Source organism: Schistocerca cancellata, chromosome 9, assembly GCF_023864275.1.
Source record: "Schistocerca cancellata isolate TAMUIC-IGC-003103 chromosome 9, iqSchCanc2.1, whole genome shotgun sequence".
In the NCBI taxonomy this organism is placed as follows: Eukaryota; Metazoa; Arthropoda; class Insecta; order Orthoptera; family Acrididae; genus Schistocerca; species Schistocerca cancellata.
The window spans coordinates 254,579,493-254,598,883 of record NC_064634.1 but is presented as its reverse complement, the minus strand read 5'-3'; the positions used below and the strand labels follow the sequence as shown (position 1 = coordinate 254,598,883).

The 19,391-nt window shown below is 40.1% G+C and overlaps 1 protein-coding gene across 1 annotated transcript in view; it reads left to right on the top strand.

The window, feature by feature from the left end:
- The window catches only part of LOC126101322 (odorant receptor Or2-like), a 41,948-nt gene that overhangs the window by 3,769 nt on the left and 18,788 nt on the right, over nucleotides 1-19,391 (top strand). The window contains exons 2-3 of the mRNA XM_049911996.1: nucleotides 5,098-5,197; nucleotides 18,622-18,723. Of these exons, the coding sequence (XP_049767953.1) occupies nucleotides 5,098-5,197; nucleotides 18,622-18,723 (202 nt within the window). The remainder of the gene's footprint in view (nucleotides 1-5,097; nucleotides 5,198-18,621; nucleotides 18,724-19,391) is intronic.

Below are 19,391 nucleotides of genomic sequence, written 5' to 3'. Positions count from 1 at the left end.
TCAATACTTCTATTTGTCTTCTTTTTCGTGACGTAGATGGAACCTACTCCATTTTTACCACCTGAGTAATATATTTAAAAAATGCTAGGCCTTGTTACGTAAATGAATGTCTAACAGATACGAAAATTAGCTGCATCTAACTCCTCTCACCAGAAACAAAAGTTTTACTTTTGAAACTATTCTAGGAGGTTCCACGATTGCAGTCGGATCAAGAACTCAGCATGATCCGGCTACAATCCCACAACCTCATAGAATATTCAGTACGCACAAAATAAAAGTGCATGCATGTCTGTAAGGTATATACTTCCTTTTAAGGGATTCTTTGAATTTGCTAACTTGTTTGCAGCTTAAAGAGCTGCTGCATGTGTTAAAACAATAACTGTCGCGTTGGAGATTTTCAGGTTGATTATTATGTGTGGCACCGTTTTATTCAGGACTGTGAATTCACGATTTTGATTGCTAAAAGCCGATGGGATGTAGTTCCGCGATCGGCGGATGAAAGTGAATTTGAAACTATTTTAAAATTATTTACGGAACATTGATGACAGAATTTTGTGTGTAAGAAACGTCGTCTTTGCTCACATATGAATTTCGTGTACTCGGCCTGTGATACGAAAGATAACAGTACTACCCGGAAAACCATATTCCAATCAGGACAGATCCATGGCTAATTCATCACTGGCGTAGCTACAATAACTCAGGGGCCAGCATCAACGACCTGTTATCGACATCACAACACAACAACCTGGTTTAAGCCTTCCACCCGGCTCAAAACCAGAGGACCGCGACTTTTCTGGAGAATAGAAATCTACTCCGTAGGAATCAGTATAGGTTTCGAAAAAGACGATTGTGTGAAACCCAGCTCACGCTATTCGTCCACGAGACTCAGAGGGCCATAGACACGGGTTCCCAGGTAGATGCCGTGTTTCTTGACTTCCGCAAGGCGTTTGATGCAGTTCCTCACAGTCGTTTAATGAACCAAGTAAGAGCATATGGACTATCAGACCAATTGTGTGATTGGATTGAAGAGTTCCTAGATAACAGAACGCAGAATGTCATTCTCAATGGAGAGAAGTCTTCCGAAGTAAGAGTGATTTCAGGTGTGGCGTAGGGGAGTGTCGTAGGACAGTTGCTATCACAATATACATAAATGACCTTGTGGATAACATCGGAAGTTCACTGAGGCTTTTTGCGGGTGATGCTGTAGTATATCGAGAGGTTGTAACAATGGAAAATTGTACCGAAATGCAGGAGGATCTACAACGAATTGACGCATGGTGCAGGGAATGGCAATTGAATCACAATGTAGTCAAGTGTAATGTGCTGCGACTACATAGAAAGAAATATCCCATATTATTTAGCTACAATATAGCAGGTCAGCAACTGGAAGCAGTTAATTCCATATATTATCTGGGAGTAGGCATTAGGCGTGATTTAAAATGGAATGATCATATAAAATTAATCGTCGGTAAAGCAGATGCCAGACTGAGACCATTGGAAGAATCCTAAGGAAATGCTGTCCGAAAACAAAGGAAGTAGGTTACAGTGCACTTGTTCGCCCACTGCGTGAATACTGCTCACCGGTGTGGGATCCGTACCAGACAGGGTTGACAGAAGAGATAGAAAAGATCCAACGGAGAGCAGCGCGCTTCGTTACAGGATCATTTAGTAATCGCGAAAGCGTTACGGAGACGATAGATAAACTCCAGTGGAAGACTCTGCATGAGAGACGCTCAGTAGCTCAGTAAGGGCTTTTGTTGAAGTTTCGAGAACATACCTTCACCGAGGGGTCAAGCAGAATACTCCTACGTATATCTCGCGAAGAGACCATGAGGATAAAATCAGAGAGATTAGAGCCCACACAGAGGCATACCGACAATCTTTCTTTCCACGAGCAATACGAGACTGGAATAGAAGGAAGAACCGATAGAGGGACTCAAGGTACCCTCCGTCACACACCGTCAGGTGGCTTTCGGAGTATGGATGTAGATGTAGATGTAGATGAACCTAACACAGATAAGATGCAACGCCAACCGCTCTACCTTTATAAAGCTTCAAAGCTTTTCACGTAATTTCAACAGTAATTTTTTTCTCTTTTGTGACAAACTATTGAAAATAATCGCATTCTTCAAAAATAAAAGCAATTTTAGTAAAGTTTTTGAAATTGTTGATCCCACCATAGACACTAGTCAATACTATTTGCTACTTTTCTTTTTCTCTTTTGTTTTATTGTAGGTATTATTGCATGTGTTTTACACTATGTGATCAAAAGTAACCGGACACTTGGATGAAAATGACTTACAAGTTTGTGGCACCATCCATTGGTAATGCTGGAATTCAGTGTGCTGTTGGCTCACCCTTGATGACAGCTTCCACTCTTGCAGGGATACGTTCAGTCAGGTGCTCGAACGTTTCTTGGGGAATGCCAGCCCATTCTTCACGGAGTGCTGCCCTGAGGAGTGGTATCGATGTCGGTCGGTGAGGCCTGGCACGAAGTCGGCGTTCCGAAACATCCCTAAGGTGTTCTAAAGGATTCAGGTCAGGATTGAGTGCAAGCCATTCCATTACAGGGATGTTATTGTCGTGTAACCACTCCGCCACAGGCCGTGCATTATGAACAGGTGCTCGATAGTGTCAAAAGAAAGATACAATTGCCATCCCCGAATTTCTCTTCAACAGTGGGAAGCAAGTAGGTGCTTCAAACATCAATGTGGGCCTGTACTGTGACAGTGCCACGCAAAACAACAAGGGCTGCAAGCCTCCTCCATGAAAAACGCGACCACACCGTAACACCACCGCCACCGAATTTTACTGTTGGAACTACACGCCCTGGGAGATGACGTTCACTTGGCATTCGCCATACCCACACTGTGCCATCGGATCGCCACATTGTGTACCGTGATTCGTCACTCCACACAACGTTTTTCCACTGTTCAATCGTCCCATGTTTACGCCCCTTACAACAATCGAGGCGTCGTTTGGCATTTACTGGCGTGATGTGTGGCTTATGAGCAAACGCTCTATCATTAAATCCAAGTTTTTTCACCTCCCACCTAACTGTCATAGTACTTACAGTGGATCCTGATGCAGTTTGGAGTTCCTGTGTGATGGTCTGGGTAGGTGTCTGCCTATTACACATTACGAGCCTCTTCAGCTGTCGGCGGTCTCTGTCAGTCAAAAGTCGAGATCGGCCTGTACGCTTTTGTGCTGCACGTGTCACTTCACGTTTCCACTTCATTATCACATCGGAAACCGTGGACCTAGGGATGTTTAGGAGTTTGGAAATTTCGTGTACAGACGTATGACACAAGTGACACCCAATCTCATGACCACGTTAGAAGTCCGTGAGTTCCGCGGAACACCCCTTTCTGCTGTCTCACGATGTCTAATGACTGCTGAGATCGCTAATATGGAGTACCCGGCACAAAGCACCTAATATGAAAAAGTATGCTTTTGGGGATGTACGGATACTTTTGATCGCATAGTGTAGTTTCTTCGCCGCTAGTGGATTTGCAGTCTATTATATTGAGCGCTTCAGTCGTTGCTAACCGTGTGTCTACATAATATAAGGTCATCTAAGGTATTACGCCGGAGCCACGGTACCCCCTGAGGGCCGGCAACCCATATTACAGCACAGAGGATGAGGTTATCTATGTACAAGACGTACCAAAAGCACCATGATAAACACCAGCTATTAACATACAAGATAATGGAAACAGACATTCAGAGCACTATATCTTGCAGGGGGAGCTCGAGCCACGGCCTGCAGGAAGTATCACTACTCCAAAACCTGATTTTCTGGAGACAGCTATTTAGGAGCTAGAACCATACCTGTAGTTCAGTTCACTCTGGATGCCGACCTCGTGTACTTCTACTGCAAAAGATTACGTCTTCGTCTCTGAATTTGACTCTTACTAGTGTGTGTGTGTGTGTGTGTGTGTGTGTGTGTGCGTGTGTGTGTGTGTGTGTGTGTGTTACCACATGCCTTTGTGGAAAATTGGAAGTTAACTTTTGTTTGCCTCAGTTAGAAGACTTTTACTTTCATCGTTATTTTTACCTTTTCGTTTGTTGTTCAGTCATCAAACTTGTGAACTTATCTCAATAAAAGTTGTGTTTGAGAAAAATTGCGTATTGTCAGTCACAATATAATTGTGTAACAATTCATTCCCACAAGACATCCCGGCCGGTGTGGCCGAGCGGTTCTAGGCGCATCAGGCCGGAACCGAGCGACCGCTACGGTCGCAGGTTCCAATCCTTCCTCGGGCGTGGATGTGTGTGATGTCCTTAGGTTAGTTCGGTTTGAGTAGTTCTAAGTTCTAGGGCACTGATGATCTCAGATGTTAAGTCCCATAGTGCTCAGAGTCATTTGAATCATTTTAATTATAAGACATAAATTCCTGAGTTCGTGGTTGATCACGTCACGTGACTCGCATGGTATGCCTCCAGAGCAAACGACGAAGTATTCACAGGGTTCCAATCACCTGCATAGCGACATTATTCCTACTTAACATTCTATTAATTATAAAGTATGGTTATAACTGAGTAATTTCGAACATCCACTGAAAAGTTAAATTAAGTACCACAGAAAACCGAATATTAGCTCCTGTTTTTGACAAACCCTTGAATCGGGATTTCCTTTCAAACAGCACTGCGCCGATATAAGCCGACCATATTTCCTCGACCATGCGCAGGAAGTGCCATGACAATACCTAGCAACATCTATAGGTACCTTTTTCGTAGCTACAGGTGACAAAAAAATCGGATTTCAAGTGTGTGTCGACAGTTGAAATTTAACTTGGCGTTATCTGCTACCAGAAAAAAGTATGACGGACTTTGACATAAAAAGTTTGGCCAGTTCCTTTTTGTAACATATTTTTGGAATAATGTTTATTAGGTGAAGTTGTAATGAAAGTAAATTTAAAAATTGCATTTCTGTACTAGAATCAAAAGTTGTTTACATTGTGCAAATCGCTATTTTGATTAGATTAAGAGAGTCTCTGAGTTTAAGTGCTAAAGTTTTTCATCTGAAGGACGATGTCTGTTGACGATAAGAGCCTTTAAATTAACTGATTTACTAAATTGCTTCTCCTGTTACAGGTTCGTCAGGTACCTAAATGGTGTGATGAGCCCAATAGCTATGACGCAGTTTGTCTTCAGTGTTCTCGTCGGCTGCTTGGTGCTCTTCCAGGCAACATACGTAAGGTCTTCCATAATCTTCAGTATTATCTACAGCTACAGTAATGAACAGCTGACGTAGATAAATTTAGTTGCGAGTAGCGCCCGGTTTCTCACTGATGACGGCTGCTGCACTTTCTATAAAAGTTTCTGGATCTTTCTTATTAATTGAATAAAAGTGGTATCTGATACAGACAAGGTTTTTTATTATAAATGCTGCTTGTCTATGTCATAAAGTAAATACAAGTTACACACTGTAATTTTTTTTAGAAATTATGACAGTCTGAGTAAAATATACACACACATATCTCTTGCTTTTATTAATTGTGTCATGTTTGCATCTTACTGGTAAATATCGTCTTCAGTGATAGTGAGAAGCTTAGAAAAATCTCTTCCATTGAAATGAAATTACGAAACGAATCACAGTCTTGAAGTTTATGTGACGAACCCAAAACATATAATAGCAAGCTTAATAAAAATTTAAAAGAATAAAAATCACCGCCCAAGAAAATTATATATTACATCAGAGTGACGGTAGTCAGTGCAATATAGAGAATATAGACATTATGCACGCACAAGCTGACATTAGACAGTATATTTTAATTATATTCTATTTAAAACCGAAAACGAGATGAACTTTAAATAGACTGAACAAAGAATTTCCACCAGTATGTACGCGTATCTCAGATCGTTGTACAACATTATGTAGGATTCCTCTACCAGCAGTTTGCTGTTCAATCCATCGATGAGACCAGAGGCTTTTCCACGATTTTCTCCGCTATGCTTTGACAAATGCTAACGGACTATTTTATGCGCGTCCTTCTTCGTAAATAATCTGAGTGATTAGCCAACTACCAACGACTGCTGGAGAGCGCTTTGGTCCCAAACGATAGTGACAAGCACGTTCTGTGAGATGTATCAGGTCGTTACACAGCGTGCAGCAACCCCGACGGAGAGCATGTCTGTCGTGCTTCGTAATGAAAAACACGTACCATGTGAGGATGAATTCAGAGAGTCACCCCGAACCACTACCGCCCAACCGCTATCCACTATTCACGGAGATATACCACAGCAAGTTTACTGGATAAACCAGTTTCTACACTCACATCATTCTAAGTACTCGATATTACTTCTTAGGCGACGGTTGCGTTGGCGTTTAGTAGGATCAATCCTATAAAGCTTGAGATGTACGCTCCTACTTCATACTGATGCAGCCATCGTCTAAGAGGTAACAAGGGTTGGGCTGTACAGAATGACGTAAATGTAGAAACTGTTTTGCCAGTAAGCAATATATGTGAGCATTGACTTATAACCTCCTTAGTAAATTTTAGTGTCCATTCTGATTCTCTGTGCCAACAACAATTCAAATATGATCACTGAGAGAAGGGGAGAGAAACACCTATAACAACACATTACCCCAGCACTACAGCTGCACACTCTCCACATCCTCTCGCAACGAAACATTGATGACCTCCCCTTACTCGATCATGAAATCTGTCGAGATATATATCCCCCCCCCCCCCCCACCCAACCAAATCTTGCTGGTCCCATGTTCATTCCATTTTCAGGTCTCCTGCCTTCACCACTCACCTCTATCCACATCCTAGTCCTTGCTTTGTGAAATCTCTCCATTCCCAACTTCCTCCAACAAACATGCTCCCCAATAAAACCCAAACTCCACACCTCTGAAGTACCCAGTATAATAGTGCAGGTTCTAGATCTAACTGGGCATGATTTAAAGGGAAGCGATTTTGAAGTTACAGATATGCAGTGGAATTAATGGGGTGCGACTCAAACGGACGTGATTTGGAGAGATCCTTATAAGTCTTCCTCTTCCGGGAACCTCCACATTACACATTTTGGACAATTGCATGTGAAGTGCCACCATTGGCGCCTCTTAGAAAATAGCAAATCAAAGTCTGCTGATTCTGCTGCCTCTTCTTTCTCTTTACGAATGAAGCTCAGCACACAATTGTGAGAGTTCTGAGACAGATAAAGACATACGTCAAGCCCTGGGCCAATAGGAATCAACATACGCCTCTCTTCCCTCTTTCTTTCCATTATTATCGTTCCTTTTCAGGCCGAAGCAGTGAAGGGAAACTGTGACATAAAATTAATTTAATGCTTTACGAGAATATAATCTGTGACTAAATTAAAGTATTGCGGCTATGACATTTACTTTATGCACTCCTACCTCCCACTGCTATTTGCCATAATTTCACTGAAGAACACGCTGCCAGTTGCCTTGTGTTTGCATATTGAGGGAACTGCCAACTCAGAACGCTGAACTGGTACACTATACGTGAGTCCCCACCAGTTGACGGTGGAATGACACTGCTGTCGTGATATAGAGAGTACCTCCTGCCCACACTTGCACTCCGACCACGATAAAATGGCCGCAGGTAGACGATAGGTGCTGAGGCCAAAGACAATGCTCTGTTTGTGTTAAAAAGGCGGAAAACTCCCTGTGCCAGGAAGTGTTTGGCTCCCCACACTCCCCAACATCCCATTACATTATCAGAACCTATTCATTCCTGCTCGAAATTCAATAGTCAGAGTAAACAGCAAAGTTATCCTGCTTAAAAAATGATGGTAAATAACGAGTACTGATGTTCTGTACTATGACTGCAAGCATTAACTATCGTGAAAGGATATGAGTAAGCATCTGGATCGAACAAATACGAATGCATGGTGCAGATTCATTTGCAGTAATCTTACAGGGAGAGTTCATCATCAACGAAAGAAGTGGGAAAATCAATAACAACAACAACAGCAGCAGCAGACTACATAGTTTACATTTAAGTAACTATTACCCAGCCACGATATATTGCATTTGGCTTCCCATGGCCATTACTGAATACATGTTGTGGTGTTGCGGTAAATAAATACACTGGTGAGTAAGGAAATCTCAACACATTGTGAATGAATTCGAGACATTTGTGAATATACTGCCAAGTGGTTCAGAGTGGCGTCATGGAATATCATTATAAAAACTCATGATACACCAACCAAAGTGCCATCACTCTCAGATGCAATAACATTGCAATCGCCTAGTTAAACAAGAGGCAGGTAGTGCACAGTGGATAATATTCCCTATGCCATGTTTCTGTGGAAGGCATAGTCATACACCCAGCGATTATTGCGGAATTTTATTAATGCAGAACGACAGTACTGCTATATATGTATATGCTTCATACTAAAATAATGGTTCAAATGGCTATGAGCACTATGGGACTTAACATCTTAGGTCACAAGTCCCCTAGAACTTAGAACTACTTAAACCTAACTAACCTAAGGGCATCACACACATCCATGCCCGAGGCAGGATTCGACCCTGTGACCGTAGCAGTCCCGCGTTTCCGGACTGTAGCGCCTAGAACCGCACGGCCATCGCGGCCGGCGCTTCATACTCGAAAGCAGCTAGTCCTCAGCCAGTTCCAATTCATAGCAATAGTGTATTTGTTGAATTACGGAAATTGCTAAACATTAAAACAATTGGATGACTACAGGTCCACACTGGCTGGCTGCTAGGTAGCCTCATTGTCCCGATGTGAGGAATGCTCTATTGTCTTTAAAATGCAAAATCGCACCTTGGCAACTATATAGAGATAGTGAAGTATAAACCTAGGTAATGCGGATCAAGTGTTAACATTGGAAGTTATCCACGTATGGAGGATCATATAAATGATCAACTGCAAAACAGTACTGCTGACTTGGCACACTCAGAATCCAACAGTTATTGTGGTTCAAGTGGTGGAAAATGGCCACCCCCTTGCGGCAAATTAAAAAAACGAAAGGCAGCCTCATTATGTCATCCAATGTCGGTTGCTGGATGGGGGTGAAGGAAATGATTCCAGTTACATGAACCTGTTGCAATACCATGGTGGAACACATATTAGATACCAGTTATGTACTGACCTTAACATATGTAATGAACAACACATAAATCTAATCCAGGCTGCTGTTAACACTGTCGAGGTGAATGTTCAACTGCGACTGTACTAGATACTGGAGCTATTGAAAATGTAATGTCCACTGACCTTTCCAGTGGAATGAGTGAGATTAGAAATCTGCCTACCTTGCCAGTTCAAAATTGTAAGATTATTAGCGCAATGGGTTGTAGGTTGAACAATCTCAATGTTTCAACTCAAGTGCCTATAATTCTGGGAAATGGAGTCATTACATGAATTTTCCTAATAGTAGAAAGTTTAAGTGTAAATTGATTTCTTGGTATTTAATTTCTAAGAGCGAGGGTGCCAAATTAGATGGCTCTAATGGTAAATACTATCTGTGTACTCATGGGAAGAATATTAGTGTAGTTTTATTTAAAACAAAAGTCAAACACCGCAAATAGGGGAGCTAGGGGTGGAATGGGATATTCAATGTTAAACAGTTTTTGTAAAGTAAAGGAACACAAAAAACACTTCTTAAAGTTATAAGAAATCAGCTTGTAGTATGATCTAATGCATCTTACATGAAAATCACTTACAACGGTTTGCTATTTACTTTTTATGTCTTTCAAAGAAATTCTTGCATATTTCTTCTTCTGTCCCATCCATGAGGCAGAATGGGATAAGGCAATTTTTTATGAAATTATTGCATACACTAATGATCTGCCAATGATATGTTTCATAGTTGGATTAAAAAGTCTGCTCTCCATTGATCACTGGTATGCTGCCAGCTCATACTTTTTTCTGCAGTGAAAGCATTTTTCAAATTTTCCATCTGATTTGTCATGTCTGTAGTTGCTATTGTTCTTAACATTAAGAATGTATCTTTTCAACATTGATTTGGTTGTGTTAAATTCCTTAGGTGCTGCTAAGAGTCCAACTTTAGAACATAAAACGGCTTAAAAGTGTGGTTTACGTTGACTTAATACCTCATTACTGTCTGTCACTTTACCTAATGTAAGTACACAGCATCTGCAAAAGCAAGTAAAAAAAAAAAAGAAAAAGAAAGAAGTAGTTTGAAATCTACTTCTATCCTGTCTGGTTCTGGCTTGAGAACGCTTTGTAGTTAGCAACTTTCATAGAGAATAATAACTGATGCATACAGAAGTGTTATATAATTAGGGCAAAGTAAATGAAATGCACTTTAAGGTTACATGTAATTTAAGAGCGTACAATTAATAATTAGTGGCTTATCTGCCATTGAAATTCAACAAAAGTTACAAAACTACTGTTGAAAATTTAAGGGACAGGCATTCACTTATAACTCACACTCCAGACCAAGTCAAAATTGCTGTGTAGCTTCCTGCCTATTCAGAGACAGTTTACATAACCTGTAATGGGTTGCAGCACTCTCCAGTTTATAAAACAGCACAAACTCATTGTACCCTGCTATCCCATTCTGCCCCAAGTTCCCCTAATGTCACAGTGCTAAGATCAAAATTTTTAGAACAGAAGTGCTGCTTATCAACAGTCAGCTATCATATTCCATGAACATGAACTCTAGTGAAGATCATATTAGTGACAAAGTATCACAGTCCAAGTATCTTAACTCACAGCCATGAACTGAACTACTTATTTTGTTACTAAACCATGCAGCTTTATTTGGCAAAAAAAAGAAAACACACATCATTCAAGGTTATAAATACCATATTGAGGTAATTCCTCATAGAAACTATTGTCATACATCCTACTCCATCCACTGGTCCAGGCTGATACCAAAGAAATACATAAAATGTTATCCTGGAAAATAAGTGAGCCTTCATTATCACCATGTTGTTGCATGTTATTAGCGATAACTAAACCTGGTGATGACATTCACCTTGAGCTTCATGACAGGCACATTAATTAAGTTATTGTTCCTTTATGTACTAGGCCTGAGAATTAGGATGAACAACAACAAAAATTCAAGATGTAAAAGTTTTTTCAGGCATTGATCTGAGTTCCTCCTATTGGCAGGTCCTACTAACAGAGGAATCTCTCAAATATATTGCATATATGACTGCAGGTAGAAGATGCCAATTTCGTGTTCTGCCCTATGGTTTAAATGTCGTTCCATTGTCTTTATTATAGCAGTAGACAGTAGGAACAGCTTAGTTAGATAAAATGAGGGTTACAGAAATTTTTAGGAGCAGAGGCTACTGCAAACTTCCATATATCATGATTAGGCAAGTATAAAGTCACATTTCCTGCCCATATAATTTCTCCTACAGGGACAGTACCATATGCTGACAAAATGAGTGCAATCAAAATGTTTCCTTCACCTAGCATAAAGAAACAACTTTAGACATTCCTAGGATTAGCCTCGTTTTTCAGGCTTTTCGTACCTAATCCATCATTCAGTATTAATGGGCTCCTGAATTTACTGAGCAAAAATATTAATATGTTTGTTTGAAAGATTGTCAAATAGCTTTTGATTCTTTAAAGAAGCCTTAATGGATTTTCAACTATTGCACCATCTTGATATGTCTAATGACTTCTGTCTTAGAACAAATGCTTCCTGATGTGACTTGGGAGCTTCTTCATTCCAAAAAATGTATGTGGTGGCAAACCCTTAGGTTTTTGTCAGGAAATTTGCTAGCTGTATTCTCTTTGAGAATGAAAGAACATAGTATGCCACTGAATTAGAGACTTAAGCTGTTGTATGCAGTTTTAAAAAATTCTGTTATTCTTTTTATGGTGATCATGTCAGAAGTTTTTGTGATTATCAGGCTTTGTGTTTTCTTTTAAGCTACAAAGTCTTACATGGCTAGTGTGTGTAGGTCTCCATTTTTTCAAGGACATGACTTTCAAATAATCCATGTTAGTGGTCACAGTAATGAACGGTGTGACAGATGCCTTACTCCACCTTCCCCAAGGATTTCCTGAATTTTCATAATTAGTCGAGCGAACATTAGCCTACGGGATCGTGCATAAGAAAGATGACACTTACAGGCAACACTATACAGACGTTTGCAGGAGTTTGGAAACTCTCTAGGATGCTGACCATAGGTAGAGAAAGTATTAAACAGGTACCACTACAGAATCCCACTGATAAAGTGTCAGATAACTGCAGTGTCCATAATATTCCATGAATCCATAATATTCTATGGACATATGCACACTCTCATTCTTGGTGTGCATATGTAGTCCCACAGCTTTCCAAGCTAGTCTAATGTGGTGCACTCATTATGGATGGGGGCACTATGGTGCTGCAAATGTTTAAAGAAAATTAGTATTTTATTGCTGCATTCCAAACACTCATTGATGAGTGCAACACCTTTTTGCCCTTCATGATCTACCTGAAACCAGCCTACTTAACAAATGCTGTCAAGCAGATCTAAGTTCAGTAATGCCAACTAAACCTCTAAACTACATGTCAGCTGACATCCCCCTTATCTCAAGCCCAGAGTGGGATAAAACAGTTGCACTTTTTTTTACTGTGAATGGGCCATCTGACGACGTTCCAACTTCAATTCTTTGCTCTTTTCTGTTAGCATGCCTTCCATCTTTTAACTATGTTTGTTCTTTCTGTCTTCATACCATTTTGAACCAGTATTTGTAGCTAGCCTATCTCGCATTCCTTCCATTTTCAACACTTTCTCCCAAAAGGCTTCTCTGTTGTTTATCTTATAGCAGTATATTGTTTCTTTCTTAGTTGCACTTTGCTATAGCAGCTTTAAATAGGCTGTATGCAGCAAAAACTAGCACAGCAGTATCTCTTATTAAAAGGATAACGAATTGCTACATACCTAGGATTGGTAAGCCTGATGCATAACCATCAGACAATACTTCTAACTTTACTAGCCCACAGCGGCAAGCATTCCTATAAAAACAACTAATTAGGTACATTTTAATTTCAACATTTCATCCAGAGGTAAACCCTGTAGCTAGGATGTTCAGAGAATTTAATCGATTCATTCATACTTATGCTGACAATCAGCAAACACAATGGTCTGAACATCTTTGGCCTTTTGAACAAATAGCCAACAGCTTGCCACACACACTATCCATTACATTCCAGCTGAATTAATACTTAGACTATCAGAAAGGTATGAGTGGATAGATCCACTTCCCCAAATCCTTGGGGAGGAAGCTTCTTGGAAAAGACATGTAATACAAATACTGATTATATTAACGGAAAATGCTCAACTAAAAAAAGCATATTATTATAAAAGGTTAAAACATGATCAATAATTTCATGTGGAGATAAATAGTTTGAAAACACACCCAAAATCCCTTTGGGGAATAAAAACGGCAAATGGCTGCTGATGTATCCAGGTCATTTTAAAATAGAATATCTTACTATGTGGGCTACTTGTCTTCCCTGACTCAATCAAAATTAAAGGACTGTACCCTCACTAAGACCTCTAAAGAAATAGTACAGTAGCTGTAGGTTCTATACACATACAAGTTTGTCCAGATACATAAAATTTCTGATATATACAGAAGTTAGACACTTAATGGCAATAAAAGAAAAACCTATTTACATCATCTATGTAAAAGTCAAAGAATATGAGCAAAACTAAAGTCGTTAATATGACCTGTACTCATGCAAATATTGTGTATAATGAATGTATATTTCATACTTTTTAATATGTAATTCAGAGAATATACATAAGCAGAAACTGTCTTTTGCCTCAACTAAATCACTGATACCAAAATAGTTAAGTTGTGAGACAGTGTAAGTGAGTAACAGATAAGCCCTCTCTATGTCTGCTGCCTTTGGGCATACAGGGTGATTCTTTCCACTGTGTAAAAACTGTAGCGATTGATCGATGAGGGGATGTGGAACAAAAAAGCTATAATGAACTTATGCCTGGAAATACATCGTTTCCTTGCTAGAAATCGTTTATCCAAACATACATTGCTGCAGAGACTGTGGTCTAATATGCACTGCAGCACGCAGCCACAGTTTCAATGTGTGTTGACATTGTTTTCCATGTGCCCAGGTACATGCGTGTATGCGCCATAGCATGTTCTATCTGACATGTTCGCATTGGGAGGGCTGCAACCGAACATTGTCAAAGACATCAGAATACGCCGCTCCACTGTCACCACATCTGGAATACGCTCTATATACACAATACCTTTGAGATGCCCAATAACCAGAAATCACACAAAATCCAGTGACTGAGCAGGCCATTCCCCCTCATCTGACCCATCGAGCAGGGAAGACGGGACTGTACATTAATGGCGAAGTGGGCTGGAGTATCGTCATCCGGCAGACAAATAACCCTTTGAATCACCAATGGCACTTCTTACAGCAGGGGAGGCAAAGTCACTCACAAGAAACGCCGATAGTTCCGGTCTCTTAGGCGATGTGGAAGGAAGACTGGTTCCAAAATACAGTCGCCAATTACCCTGGCCTACACATTCCGATTGCACCGATCCTGGTGATTCGCTGAATGCTGAAAGCAAGGTTACACTAATGAACACTGCCTTTACCGTTTCATCTTTTGATGAAAACAAGAGTCGAGTGAGTGGTCCTTAACAGACATGATATTAATAATACCGTGAAGTAATAGTTCTGCTTATGGACGTCTATGGAATTTCATTTAAAGTGATTGTGGAAAGAGTGGCGGCTCGTGAGTATGCATCCTGGATGTTCACAAATTTTTTGAGCCGGCCTCTGAGACCGAGCGGTTCTAGGCGCTTCAGTCAGGAACCGCGCTGGTGCTGCGGTCACAGATTCGAATCCTGACTCGGATATGGCTGAGTGTGCTGTCCTTAGGTTAGTTAGGTTTAAGTAGTTATAAGTCTAGGGGACTGATGACCTCAGATGTTAAGTCCCATAGTGATTAGAGCCATTTGAACTATTTTTTTAAATTTTTAGATTAAGATAAACTTGAAAGAGTGAAAATAATAGCGTCTGCAGTATAACAGTTATGCTTATCAACAATTTTATACAACTACATCCACTGCGAATAATAGTAACAATAGTAATAATAATAATAATGATAATAATAAGTATAACTTATCTCACAAAAGAAATAATTGTTTTGGGGTTTTTTTTTTTTGTTTTGTACATAGCTGAGAACAGTTTAGGGCAATAATAAAATGGGGGTTCTGCATACTATCCCACAGACGAGTTTTATGAAAGTTGAAGATGCCAAGCCACATGGAAGTGGCCTCATCTGTGAATAGGATGGATGACACAAATCCCGGAATCGTGGTTACCTGGCGACGAAGCCAGTGACAGAACAGGTTCTGACGCGGAGAGTCTGTCGCTTGTAAGCCCTGCAAGTGCTAAGGATAGTAGCTATTGTCCTGGAGAACGTTCGACATGGTCATCTGGCTTACCCCGTATTGGCGCGCCAACTGCCTGGTACTGACACGACCGTCGCCTTCCACATCGTTAATCACATTTTCCTGCAAGTCTGGTGCCCGAACATTTCGGGTACGTTCTTCACGATTTCCTGTTTCCTGGAACACTGTCGGATACACTGAATGCTGTGGTTCTTGTCGGTAGGGAAGGGTCTCCTAGACAACCTTGCTGCCCGCCGACCATTGCCTTTCTGTAAGTAAACATGATGTCGGCAAGCTCTCGATTCGAATACGGAACCGTGTACAACGCTGTATCACATCCAGTACAAGGTGAGTCAGCGAGAGTAGTACACAACATTAGCAATTACTTTGGCAGGAGAGGACGCTAAGGCACGACGTCTGGGGAACAGTAGGACCCTCTGGGAGGAAACCACACATACTATAACTGTGGCTGCATGGAACGGCAATTATTAGACCGCAGTCTCTGTAACAAATTGTGACTGAATAAATGGTCTCAAGCATGTAAACCATACATTTTCGGGCATAAGTTCATTAGCTATTTTTTGTTCTGTATCCTCTCATTGATCAATCCCTAGAGTTTGTACGTCGTGGTAAAAATCACTCTCTATGTACACAGAAGTGAGGAAGCACATAGATCACCTTCCCTTAATGTATGGAAGAGAATGTACAACAGTAATTTTAGGTAAACAAATACTCCAAGAGTATTGCTTAACTGTGTAACTCTCCTGACACAGACAAGGTGTAATCAATTACAATAGCTGAATAACTAATATTTACTGCACCTTTCTAAAGTTTTTCGTAACAACTGAAGTGAATAATGTGCAGTTCAATGCTGAAAGCAAGGTTACACTATTGAACACTATCTTAACCGTTTCATCTTTTGATGAAACCAACAGTCGAGAGAGTGGTAGTTAAGAGACATATAACAATAATATCGTCAAGTAATATTTCTACTTATGGACTCTTATGCAATTTCGTTTAAGGTGTTTGTTGAACCATTCTGCGAAAGCATTCTGTTGTTGTTGTGGTCTTCAGTCCAGAGACTCGTTTGACTTCAACGTACATCGTTCTAAATCTGCTTAGCGTATTCATCTCTTGGTCTCCCTCTACGATTTTTACCCTCCCCGCTGCCCTCTAATACTAAATAGGTAATCCCTTGATGCCACAGAATAAGTCCTATCAAACGATCCCTTCTTAAACTCAAGTTGTGCCACAAATTTCTCTCTCTCCCCAATTCTGTTCAATACCTCCTCATTAGTTATGTGGTCTACCCATCTAATCTTCAGCATTCTTCTGTAGCAGCACATTTTGAAAGCTTCTATTCTCTTCTTGTCCAAACTATGCATCATCCACGTTTCACTTCCATACATGACTATACTCCATAGAAATACTTTCAGAAACGGCATCCTGACACTTAAATCTATACTCGATCTTAACAGACTCCTCTTCTTCAGAAATGCTTTCCTTGTAATTGCCCGTCTACATTTTGTATCCTCTCTGCTTCGATCATCATCAGCTATTTTGCTCCCCAAATAGCAAAACTCCTTTACTACTTTAAGCGTCTCATTTCCTAATCTAATTCCCTCAGCATCACCTACATTCCCATTCGACTACATTCCATTATCTTCGTTTTGCTTTTGTTGATGTTCATCTTATATCCTCCTTTTAAGACAGTGTCCATTCCGTTCAACTGCTCTTCAAGATACTTTGTAGTCTCTGACAGAATAACAATGACATCGGCGAACCTTAAAGTTTTTATTTCTTCTTCATGGATTTTAATTCCTAGGCACGGGATACGTATGGAAACTGACTATTCTGCTGCTGTGCATGTAATGTTCATTCCAAGTAATAGCTGACCAAAACTAGGCACTGAATTTGCCAATTTTCTAATAGAAACGTAAACAAGAAATGAACTGAGATTGTAGTACAATATCGAAAAAATTTCATTTCCATGTATTCGTGAAAACATCTCTGAAATTATTAAACAGTCGTACAAAGATCACGATCAGTTTCTGTAGGCTGGGTGCAGCTACTTCTCGCATCTGCAACGACATTTTGTAAACATCTCTATGTCAGAGCCACTTCGTGGCTCCACAAAACGCTATCGGTTTCGCCCACAGCCGTTTGTTCTTCGCAACTGAAGATGTCAAAAGCGCTGCCAGGTGTCAGTGATTTCCTTAAACTGGTTCCTTAAACTAGTTCGACTGTAGAAGTGTTTTAGTAGTGAAGACTTAGTGCTAAGAACGTCATGCATGAAGCAGTAATTTTTCACGCATCTCGTTATTTATGGCATCATGTCTCCTAAACTATGACTGGTAACTGGTTCTTAACACAACAGTTGCCTGACAGTTACCTGACAGTAAGGGATTTGTGTACAAACTTTGGTTGAAATCTGTCCAGTTGTTTAGGAGAAAAACTGGGAAGCACACACATACATAACACCCATTTTTATAATATGTAAGGATGATTGACCACTCCTTTCAGACTGTTCTGCGCATACGAGCCATAAACACACGTCTCAATCCATAAACTCAAGATTTCGAAACAATATGTTCGAATAGTGATAGTACGGGATACGTATTTTGTTATGGTGATAACAAACCTGATTTTTTTGACAGAGTGGTTTATTTTCTGAAGTTGCTGCGACAATTTTGCACTATTTACCAGAGAAAAAAAGCATAGCGTCGGGCTACACCACCACCAAATAAGCATGACGTAATGAGGCTACAGCTCCACTGTACTGGCACCACCGCCATTCACTTGTTGCACATCACAAAATTATTTAAGCGATAATACCTTCTCCAGACTCTAGTTCACTTTCTTCTCCTTTTCACGAGCTACGTCGTTAAACTCGAAGAATGGTTCCATATCCACATAGTGGAGAAGAAAAGTTATGATTGGTAACTACACAGAAAATTATTATTTATTTGTATACAACCACTTAACAGGGTATTTCTTTTTTATATTTTGAAACAGACACGACACGTTAAGGGTATTCACCTTAAGTGGGACCTACTGCATGATGAACATCTCTAATAGGACTACAGTAATTATAGTGCTAAATCTTGGCACCCTCAAATTTGCTTTTTCTGACAGATTGATCTTTCTTATTAATGTACTCAAACTGCCTTACGTCCCACGAGTGTGTACATAGTTGAGTGTAATATATAGTATCGGGTAATATGAAGGAAGTTTTTTTCCTGATGTGTGATTCCTGTGTTTTCTTTTCCAGAGCACTGACATCACTACAGTTATCAAATGCATCTCTTTTCTTCCCATTCCAGGAGGCCAGGTTTATCTTTATTGTTGGGCTGCTCACCTCATAATAGATCAGGTAAGAAATATATTGCACTAAACCTTTTCTTGTACTTTTATTTTCGATTTTTTTTCTTATTGTCTTTCCCATACTTCCCATTTTCAGTGTGTATAAATATTTCTTTATCTCTTCAATAAAAATGGTGATGATTATAACATGAATATTACACAGAACCCTGACATTTAGAAATGTGAGTGACATCGTTTTTCACTAAGGCAAGACCTGAATATTTGCTTTCCAGGTCTTCATATCGAAAGCGTATACGTTAGATGCACCGAATGATAGTGAATGGTTTGAAGGTAACGTGTGTTGTTTGAACTACAATTGTTAAATTCTGCATATGACAAAATGCAGAAATCTCATAACCCAATTACTGGCACAAGAAGTATGCGTATAAGAAAAGCATAGTGTGAGTAGTATGATTAAGCTGATTCAAGGCTACTAGGAATGTTGTGGAACGAGAGGTAGGGCAGCCAGCCAAAGAACAGGATAACATAGCCATGGAAGCCATGTAAATGACGATTCACTGGTAGCATTTGCTACAGGTAGCATTTCCTAATATTTAATAATCATTTTTTAAATATAGTGGAAAATGTAGCGAGAAACCGTTCAAGAGAGAAAGCACAGCACTACACTGAAACAACTCTTATAAAATTCAGTTACATAAATATAGCACCAACTTATTC